We start from the raw sequence: 9,703 nt of genomic DNA on the forward strand, positions 1-9,703 counted from the left end.
TGTATAGGGGGGGGGGGGGGGGGATCGGCGCCAGTGGTTGACGACGTTTGTGCAGAGGAGCGAGATGGCGGTGGCGGTGATGAAGAGCCAGGTGCGCCACGTGAAGTGCACGTCGAGCGCAAAGTGCGCGAACGGGACCTGCCCACAGCTGCGCGCGTGAAGAGGCGCTGTCCACAGTGCACGTGGAGAAGCGAGCGGCCGGGGCCGTGCGGCCGCAGCTGTCGTGGCGGAGCTCGGGGAGGGTCGGGAGGTCGGCCTGTTCACGGGTGCGGGTGTGTGAAGAGACGCCGTTCACGCCCGCGCGGCTCGGGGAGGGTCGGGAGGTGTGTGCCGACACGAGGGCGAAGACCGCAAGGAGGATGTACTCGAAGAGGATGTCGAAGAGAGACACCTGAGTCAGTACGAGTTTGGTATACCACTGTGGGGAGTGGTAGCAGCAGCGGTGGTCTGTCGGAGAGGGCCACCTTGCCGAGCAGGTCGAACCAGAGCAAGAGCCGGCCTCTCCGCGCGGGCGGCAGGACGCTCGCGGGGGCCCAGAGCGAGAAGAGGGTGAGGAGGAGCTTGATGAAGGGCCAGGACCCCATCGAGAACCCCGCGACCGCCATCAGCGGGTACGCCTCCGCGTCCCACAGCATGAGCACAATCTCGGGCAGCTCGATCTGCATGACCTGCACGCGCGGCAGCTCGTGCCCCGCCAGCGAGAGGCCGACGCTCGACGTGGCGAAGGCGCCGGGCGAGGCGTACACCGTCAGCATGCCCATCACGCACACGCACACCGCCGTCATCAGCAGCGCGTGCCAGATCGGCCGAGCGGCAGCCAGCGACGCGTCGACGCCCGAAGCCGGCACGCCCTGCCTGCGCAACGGGCGCCACCCGAGTTAGCTGATGAACCACTCAGTCGCCGATCTTAGGCGCGCCTCGCCTGCGCACCAAATGCCACCCCACCACGCCGCCCGCCACCAGCACCACCGAACCGTAGAGCAGGACTGTCACCGCGGCGGCAGGGCTCAGCGCCCGCCCTTCCTCCCCCTCCCCCTCGCCAGCCGCGGAAGAGGGAGACGGCGCTGCGGCCTCCGCCTCCGCCGCGCACGCCTCGCCCGCCAGCTCGAGCCCCCTCGCCAGAGCATCGTTGGCCAGCCGCAAGCCGCCCCGCCCGAAGGCTGAGACGGCCCAGAAGAGCCACTCTGTCGGCACGTGCGCGGCCGACGGCGCGTCGAGCGCACGCACCGCGAGGTCCAGCTCCGCCTACGCAAGCGAAGGAGGCCTCAAGCGAGAGAGCTGCCACCCCGCAGCACCGCGAGGCCCAGCTCTGCCTCCGTCCAGTTGGAGACCTCGAGACGCGTCGAGCCTATTCACGGCTGCAGGTGTGAAGAGACGCTGTTCACAGCATGCAGAGCTCGAGACGCGTCGAGCCTATTCACGGCTGCAGGTGTGAAGAGAGGCTGTTCACAGCATGCAGAGCTCGAGACGCGTCGAACCGAGCAGCCGCACGTGGCGCAGCGCGGAGTGCAGCACGCAGCCGGGCGAGCGACCTGCCGGCAACAACACATGCGGCCTGAAGAAGGGAAAGAAGCGCTGGCAGCAGGAGCGCGCAGCCAGGCGAGCGGCCTGCTCCGCCGCCGGCCTCGCCCTTGCCGCCGCCGCCCTCGCCCCCGTCGCGCGGCTGCTGCGGAGCGGGCTGTGGGAAGGGCTGCAGGAAAGCGACGTCCAAATCGAGGAGGAGCCGGACCGAGGCCAGCGAGAGGGTGATCTCGAATGCGTGCGTCGTGCACTCCTGCCGGCACAGCGTGAGCGCGACGGTGAAGCCGACGCTGCCGGCGCCGCCGATGACGTTGCGCAGCTCGTGCGGCGCGCTCGCGTTGGTCGCGAGGAGAGAGAGCTCGGAGAGCTTGTCGAGGCTGCGGAGCCGCAGGTCGGAGATCTACAGGAAGGGCCGAGGAAGGGTCGGGGAAGGGTTCGAGGAAGGAGGCAGGGCGCCGCCCTGCTGCCGCGGGAGAGACCTCCACTCGCACCGTCCCGACCAGCTCCCTGGCGCGGTCGGAGCTCAGGGAGAGCAGCACGCCGTCGATGCGCGCGTCGTCGAGGCCGGCGGCGCGCGCCTATCACCTCGACACGATCTCGGCTAGATCTCGCGGCGCCTGGATCTCGAGCTCCGGCGCACGCAGCGACGGCGGGAAGCTCGCCCGGCGCAGCGCCTCGAGCAGCAGTGACACCGACAGGCCCTCGGCGCGCACGTCGAGGCCGAGGTCGGGGCGGACCGTGGCGGCGGTGCCGCGCAGCAGGTCGAAGTCGCGGCGCGAGATCTCGAGGGTTGGGGCCCAGGAGGGGAGCGCGACGCTCGTCGCGCAGCTGTCGAAGGGGCAGTGGTTGGTCCCCGCCTCGAGCCGGCTGATGTGCGCCTGCCAGCCGAGGCCGGCTTAGGGCTCGGGCTCGGGTTAGGGCTAGGGTTTGGGTTGGGTCGAGGTCACGCTGACGTGCGCCTGCCAGCCGAGGCCGGCGAGTCCAGCCCGCAGTCCGTCGTCGCTCGCGTTGGAGGTTATGTGGGATGCCGTCACGCCCATCACCTCAAAGCCCTTGAGCAGTACGGTCAGCTGTGGCCGCTCCTCATCGCCCGGCACAAACACATCTGGATTGAGCCACACATCTCGGTTGCTGTCGTCGGGAACCAGGATAAAGCCAGCGAGCGGGAGCTGGCCGACGAGGCCGCACGTCCAGCGAACGATGCCCTTCGGCGCGAGGATGCACGCGGGAGGAAGCGAGCCTTTCTCCTTGCGCTGAGAGGAGCGAGAGGCGTGGCCGAGCTTGCTCAGCGTCGCCCACAAGTCCTGCTCCCAGCCGTCCGGCTGGAGAGATGGGAGCTGCGGCAGCTGTGCCGACGCGGCCGCAGCGAGGAGCAGCGTGCTGGACAGCCTCATTTTGCGACCGGCACACGAGTCAGGCTCGCACACTCAACGACCCCAGCCAGCTCCTTCAGGCACTCCCTCCTCGTCCCTTCGTCTCGAGGTCTCGAAGCAGTCAGTGGTCGCGCCGTCCTCGACTCGAAGGGGCTACCTTCAGGGAGCGCTGGAGCTGGTTGCCCCCCACCCGTCGAACACGGGCCGTGTTCGACGCGTGTTCGACGCTCTGCCCCCGTGTTCGACGGAGGTGCTCGACGGCGCGGAGGGCTTGCTTGCCCTCCGCGCCGTCAGAGGTTGCGGGGATGGCCACCGACCAATCCGCGAGCGCCGGACCATCGGCCTCCACAGCGCCAACACCGTCAGCAACCCCAGCTCCCGTATGGAATGTGCCGCACACCTGGCGCGGCGTGCCCTATGGAGCGCCGGAGCTGCAGGAAACAAAGCACCGGTTCCCTTGCATTGGCGCGAGGTGTGCCGCTCAGTCGATGATACACGACCCGCCGACCCTCTGCCAGCCCTACTTCGACTCCGGTCGCGAGCCCGGGGACAGGTTTTGCTTTCAGAGGATGTGCGGGGCGTGTTGGAACGCTGGCGCGCAGCTGTGGTACTCGGCGGCAGAGGCGGCTCGGACTGCAGCGGCGGCAGCGAGCGCGCGGCGGCCACTATGGCGGAGCTCGACGCGATCCCCGATGCAGTGCTGGAGGCGGCGGTGCGGCAGGCAGAAGGAGGTGAGGCGGCGGCGGCTTCAGATGACGACGCAGGGCGCCGGCCACCCTCCTGGGTGCAGTCGGCGATGAGGCTGCCGAAGACGTACTCCGTGCCGTCGCGCATCTTGCCGAGGTCGAGCGAGCGGTATATGGCCTTGGTAAGGCTCGCCCAGGCGTTCTCGGTGGCGCACCAGCCGCAAACCCCCACCCGGAGACACTCTGCGCGCCGGCAGCGCTCTGCGCGAGGGCGCCCGGATCTCGCGGCGCGGATGTGCCGCCGCCGGCGGCAACCTCGTCCACGCTGTCCCACTTGAGGCCGCCCGAGGTGTAGGCCGGGTGGGAGATCAGCACGTACGCGTGCAGCGCCGCGTTGCCGTTGCGCCCGTGAACAGGACGAGGACATGTGGGAGGAGTACCGACTGATCCTCACGTCGCTGCGCGCCGCCGGCTTTGTGCCCTTTTACGTCGCCAAGCAGCCGCAGGCGACGCCTCCGCCTGCGGCGGCGGTGGGGCTGCCCGCTTGTGCCACGGCGCCTCTTCACGCTTCGCCCTGTGTGTGCCCAGGCGAGCTACCTGCAGGTGCAGGAGGGCTCGTTCCAGCTGTACTCAGCTACGAGGTCGCGTACGGTAACGTCAACGTGAGGTGAGGCAGGGGAGGGGTTGAGGAGGCGAGGGGGCGAGGGGGCGAGGAGGGCAGGGGCGGGGAGGGGACGGCGCCGACGGGAAGGCTTCGAGCTGGCGAGAGGCGGCTGACCACAGGCCGAGGTCCGACCGCACCGCTGTCCGCTGACTGCGCCGCCTCCGGCCGAGGCGGCCTCGACGGCGGCGCTGCGGTGGTCGGGCTGGGCCGGGGCCCTGCTTCTCGCGCGTGCGGGGCGGAGCGGAGGCGGGGAATGCGGCCTCCGGTGGAACGGCTGTCACCGCCAGATCCCTCGGCTCCACTGGTACGGCTTTAGAGTTAGAGAGAGTCCCCGCGCGCGAGAAGCCAATTGGAGACGCGTCTCTCTCGTCTTGTGGGACGACGTGTGCACCGTCGGCCACGCCGCACCGCACGTTGGCACGATGCACGCTGGGTCTCTATACATGTGTGGTGCTTGTGTGGCAAGCTAAACTTCTCCACAGACTACACTACACACAAGGTGCGGGGGTTCACACACAAGATTTAGCGAGACTCGGGGGGGGTGCGAGTCGTGCCACGTGCGTGTGTGTGCGTTGCGAGTTGGAGTTCTCTCAACCCGCTAATCTACAGCAAGGCAACACAGGGAGAGACCCGTGCCGTCCCCATCGGCGCCACCGCCTCCCATACCTCCAACGCCGGGTCGTAACGCTCCACCAGGCAGCCGATATCTCCGTCCTCCTCGATCTCATCGTTGTCGCCGCCCACAGCATACAGCTTGCCGTCCAGCACCGCCACGGCGTGACGGTTTCGAGCCGCCGCCATCGGCGACACAGCCTCCCACACATTCATCGCAGGGTCGTACCGCTCCACTGAGCTGAGATGGTCGCCGTGGTACCCGCCCACGGCATACAGCTTGCCATCGACCACCGCGACGGCGTGATTGAACCGCGCCGTCCCCACAGGCGCCACCGCCTCCCACGCGTTCGTCGCCGGGTCGTACCGCTCCACCGAGCTGAGGTAGCCGTCGTCGTAGCCGCCCACCGCGTACAGCTTGCCGTCGAGCACCGCCACGGCGTGAGCCTCCCGCGCCTCCGCCATCGGCGCCACCGCCTCCCACGCATCCAACGCCGGGTCGTACCGCTCCACCGATCTGAGGAAGCCATCGCTGTACCCGCCAACAGCGTACAGCTTGCCGTCGAGCACTGTCACGCCGTGAGAGTCCCGCTCCTTCGCCATCGGAGCCACCGCCTCCCACGCGTTCGTGGCGGGGTCGTACCGCTCCACCGAGCTGAGGTCGCCGCTTTCGTCGTTGAAGCCTCCCACCGCGTAGAGCTTGCTGTCGAGCATCGCCATGCGGACAAACCCTCGTGCCGTCGGCATCGGCGCCACAGCCTCCTCCTCCCACTCATTTGTTGACGGGTCGTACCGCTCCAGCGAGTGGAGGATCTCGCCCTCTCCGTCTAGGCCGCCGATCACGAGCATGTGCGGCCTCTCGCGCTTCTTCAGCGTCTCCTTCCAGCCGCGGCGCCACGCGCGGCACGTCCCCTTGACGGCGTGCGCCTTGGTCGGCAGCTGGGCGAGGATGTGCGGGGCGAGGTCCGGCGAGAGGAGGACCTCGGAGAGCACCCACTCGGGCTGCTCCACGAGCCGAGCGGCGTGCTCCTCCGCCACGCGCAGCGCGGCGTCGCTCGCGCCCGCCTGCGCCTCGATGATGGCGCACAGCTGCTCTGGCGAGAGGCCCGCGACGCGGGCGCCGATGCGGTGGGAGGCCATATACAACGCGCGACCGATTTCTCTCGTTCGCGCGGGGAGAAAACCCCGGCGCCGCAACCACAGTGGGCAACGATTTTTTTGTAAACTATTGATTGATGAGAGGCACGGGACTGGGGCGCGCACTGGATGAAAAGAATCTTACCGTTCGAACGTCTCCAGGCATGTCCATGTCGCGCGCATGACAAGTCACAAGAGCCTGCGCGGCCGGCTGGGTGCGGTGGCATCGCGGAGATCGCAACGTCGGAGCCGCGTAGTCGTTACGGTAACTCCGCCTCGCTCCCAATCCTTCCTCTCCCTCCCGCGCGCTTTTGTGTCGTCAGCGAGACGGCAGGCGTGAGGAATCTTGGAATTGCGGGCGAGATCGCGGCGAAGACTTGCGCGTCGAAGCGGTCGACGGCGTCTCGCAGGTCTGGCTGGTGCCTGTTCACAAGCTGATGCCTGTTCACAGCTGAGCGGACGCTTCTCACAGCTGCAGAGCGCCCTGAGAGATGGACCCGCGCCACCCTCGCGCAGATGTGTCTCGTGTGCCTTTGCGCGCTGCTCTCTTGCTAGATCGCTCTCGCGCGCCCGAAGCGCGTCGCGACCTCTGTGCGCAGCGTCTCCGCCACATCGAGCAGCTGCTGCAGCGCCTCCTCGGACGCCATGCTGCTCCGGCGCGGCGCCTCGGCCTCGTCGGGCCTCGTCCTCCGCCGCGAGACGGGCGCTCGGCACCACGTCGGCCATCATAAGGCCCATCGAGGGCGGTAGAGCCACGGGCGCCAGACGGCCGCCTCCGGACGTAGAGCTGCAGGCGTCGGTGGTGCCGGCGGCGGCGGCGAGCGCCCCGGAGAGAGAGCGGCGCGCTGTGCAGCGGAGGGGCGGGTCAGGTGGCTCTCAAAGTGCCACACAGAGCGGACGTGCGCAGACTGCGCAGAGGGGTGAGAGGAGGGGTCGGGTCGGGCCGTGCGCACACCGAGTGAGGCGTGGGCGCCGGTCCACTTGCTGGCCTCGAGGCTGCCTACGTGAGAGAAGGTTCCGAGAAGGTGAGGGTCACGGTCGCCAGACCAGTTGCTGCTGGCCTCTCGAGGCTGGCAAGCTGCGGTCTCCTGCGACCGCACCTCCGCCTCGGCGGCGTCCTATGGTTGGGGGTTTAAGGGTGGTGGGTGGGCTGACAGAAGAGCGAGAGCGAGAGGAGGAGGAGGCGGCGAGCGAGGAGGAGGGAGGGGCGAGGAGGAGCAAGGGAGGAGCAGGAGGTGAGCCCGGAGAGGTCCTGGATCAGCTTGAGCAGCTCGAGCCTCGTCCTCGCTCCGCCGCCGCTGGAGGAGGCGACTCCTGGTCCACTCTCTCTTCGAACACTTGTGCCTTCACGGATGATGCCGGCGCTGGGGTCCCCTTCGGGTGCATCGTGACAGTGTTGTGCGATGCTGACAGTGTTGTGCGAGGGAGTTTTGTTGTAAAAATCTTTTTTCGAAGCCAGGCGCGGGTGGGGGTTGGGCGGGGGGCGGAGCCGGGAGCGGCTCGCGGGTTGGTCCGGTGGGGGGGGCGGGGCGGGGGGGCGGGGTGGATCGGGTCGGGTCGGGTTGGGGCGGGGTTGCTCGGGTTGGGGTGGGCGGGGTTGTGGGGTGGGGTGGGGATGTCGGGGTGGGGAGTGGGTGGGCGCCGGAGTGGGAGTGGTGGTGTGACTGCTCCTGTGGTGCGGGTGACGGCTTCTGAGGAAGCCGTCGCCCGCGCCTCGCCTGTCGCGTGAATCGTGTCGTGCGACCGCCTGAGTTCAAAATTCTTTTTGGTGAATTCTTTTTTCGAAGCCCAGCGCGGGAGCAGAGCCGAAAGAGAGGAAGCCTCAGTATCCGCAACCCGCTCCTGTATGCCCGGCCGGACGAAGGCTGGCTCGGCCGCGTCCCGGCGCGGGCACGCTTCAACGGCGGCTACTGCTGCGCCGCTCGCGCTGCCGAAAAGGATCGAGGCGGCGGCGGAGAACGGCAAGGTCGACGTGGTGCAGACGTGGCTCGCCGGGGCGGGGCGGGTTGACGCGACGTGCGTGCATCGCGGTGTGAGTGGCTGTACGCTCCTGCTGATCGCCGCCGAAAACGGTCACACGCAGCTCGTTGAAGTGGTGCTGAAGCACGGCGCGGAGGCGGACGCGCGAGACAGCGACGACAGTACGGCACTGATGGCCGCCGCCCTCTCGGGCTACGAGCAGGTGGCCGAGATGCTGCTGCGGCACGGCGCACGGATCAATCTGCAGGACAGCGCAGGCATCACCGCGCTGATGATGGCCGCCGTCAACGGCCACGAGCAGGTGGCCGAGATGCTGCTGCGGCACGGGGCGGAGATCAACTTTCAGAACTGGCTCGGCGGCACCGCGCTGATGGCCGCCGCTTTCCACAACCGCCCCGCCGTTGTGCTTTGCTTGCTGCGGGCGGGCGCATACATGGCGCTGCGCACTAGCGGCAGTACGGCGCTGCAGATCGCCAAGGAGGAGGGCCACGCCGAGTGCGTCGAGGCCTTCCGGATGTATCTCGGGGAGGTGGCGGGCCGGAGCAAGGCGCCGTCGGCCGAGGCGGGCGGCGCAGGGGCGGGCGGCGCACCCGCAGGCGAGGCGGCGGCGGGCGCCAGTGCCGCGGCCTCTGCTTCGAGCGGCGAGGGCGCGGGGACCGCGCCGGGCAGCGGGGCGGTGCCAAAGGAGGTCGTGCTGGCGGCTGGGCGAGGCGAAGAGGCGACGGTGCTGGCGTGGCTCGACGGCGGCGGGTGGCTCGACGCGACGTTCGAGTACACCTTTGGTGACGGCTCGTGGGCGAGCGGCATGACGCTGCTGATGGTCGCGATGACTTGTGGCCGCGCGGAGCTGGCTGAGGCGCTTCTGCGGCGCGGTGCAGATGTCTCGTTGCAGACCAGCGACGGCAGCACCGCGCTGTGTCTCGCCGCCTCGAACGGCCGCGAGAAGCTGGTTGAGCTGGCATTGCGGCACGGCGTGGAGGTCGACCAGAAGAACAGCAACGGCGTCACTGCACTGATGGAGGCCGCCTACCAAGGCCACGAGCGGGTTGTCGACACGCTGATCCGGCACGGCGCGGAGATCGTCCACCAGAACAACGTCGGCGACACCGCTCTGATGGCCGCCGCCCTCGGCGACCGTCCCGCCGTGGTGCTTCGCTTGCTGCGGGCGGGCGCAGACATGACGCTGTGCAATAGCAGCGGCAAGACCGCGCTGCAGTGGGCCAAGGAGAAGGGCCAAGCCGAGTGCGTGCGCGCCCTCGAGGAGCATGCGGCGGCCGAGAAGGCGGCCGAGAAGGCGGCGAAGGAGGCGGCGTGGGCTGCGGGGGCGGCGGAGAGGGCGGCGGAGAGGGCGGCGGCGGAGAAGGAGGCGGCGCGGCACGCCGAGGAGCTGCTGGCGGAGGTCGAGGCGGAGAAGCGCGCCAAGGGCAAGAAGGGCAAGAAGAAGAAGAAGGGCGGCGGGAGCGGCGGGGCTGGGCCGTCGCAGGAGGCCGATTCGCCGGCAGAGGCAGCGGCAGCCAAGCCCGCGCCGTTGGACAGGGAGGGGCTGCTCAAGCTTCTCGCGGAGCTCCACGAGGACAGGATCCGGTTCGGCATCACGCCGGAGACGTCGGTCGAGGGGTTGGCGGAGGCGCTGGGAGAGGCGGCGGGCGAGGCGAGCGAGGAGGAGCGCCGTCGTCTCTGCGAGAGTCGCCGCCGCCTCCCTCGCCACCACCGCCCTCGCCACCACCACC

The 9,703-nt window shown here is 69.2% G+C and overlaps 2 protein-coding genes across 2 annotated transcripts in view; both read right to left on the bottom strand.

Annotated features, from left to right (window-relative positions):
* Positions 1 to 2,960, bottom strand: part of EMIHUDRAFT_470121 (hypothetical protein) — a gene marked incomplete at its 3' end in the record, with an annotated part of 6,002 nt that extends 3,042 nt beyond the window's left edge. The window contains exons 1-10 of the mRNA XM_005771591.1: positions 2,475 to 2,960; positions 2,214 to 2,399; positions 2,013 to 2,099; positions 1,549 to 1,921; positions 1,296 to 1,348; positions 923 to 1,245; positions 465 to 855; positions 332 to 391; positions 176 to 256; positions 30 to 138 (exon numbers count right to left, since the gene is read on the bottom strand). Of these exons, the coding sequence (XP_005771648.1) occupies positions 30 to 138; positions 176 to 256; positions 332 to 391; positions 465 to 855; positions 923 to 1,245; positions 1,296 to 1,348; positions 1,549 to 1,921; positions 2,013 to 2,099; positions 2,214 to 2,399; positions 2,475 to 2,915 (2,104 nt within the window). The 5' untranslated portion in view covers positions 2,916 to 2,960. The remainder of the gene's footprint in view (positions 1 to 29; positions 139 to 175; positions 257 to 331; positions 392 to 464; positions 856 to 922; positions 1,246 to 1,295; positions 1,349 to 1,548; positions 1,922 to 2,012; positions 2,100 to 2,213; positions 2,400 to 2,474) is intronic.
* A 3,584-nt stretch (positions 2,961 to 6,544) lies between these two features.
* Positions 6,545 to 7,379, bottom strand: EMIHUDRAFT_243112 (hypothetical protein; the record flags this gene model as incomplete). The annotated part of the gene is made up of 3 exons (XM_005771592.1): positions 6,545 to 6,674; positions 6,975 to 7,111; positions 7,332 to 7,379. 3 exons carry the CDS (start codon positions 7,377 to 7,379, stop codon positions 6,545 to 6,547), a joined length of 315 nt encoding a protein of 104 aa, XP_005771649.1.
* Positions 7,380 to 9,703: the final 2,324 nt, after the last annotated feature.

This window comes from Emiliania huxleyi (genome assembly GCF_000372725.1).
Source record: "Emiliania huxleyi CCMP1516 unplaced genomic scaffold EMIHUscaffold_378, whole genome shotgun sequence".
Lineage (NCBI taxonomy): Eukaryota > Haptophyta > Isochrysidales > Noelaerhabdaceae > Emiliania > Emiliania huxleyi.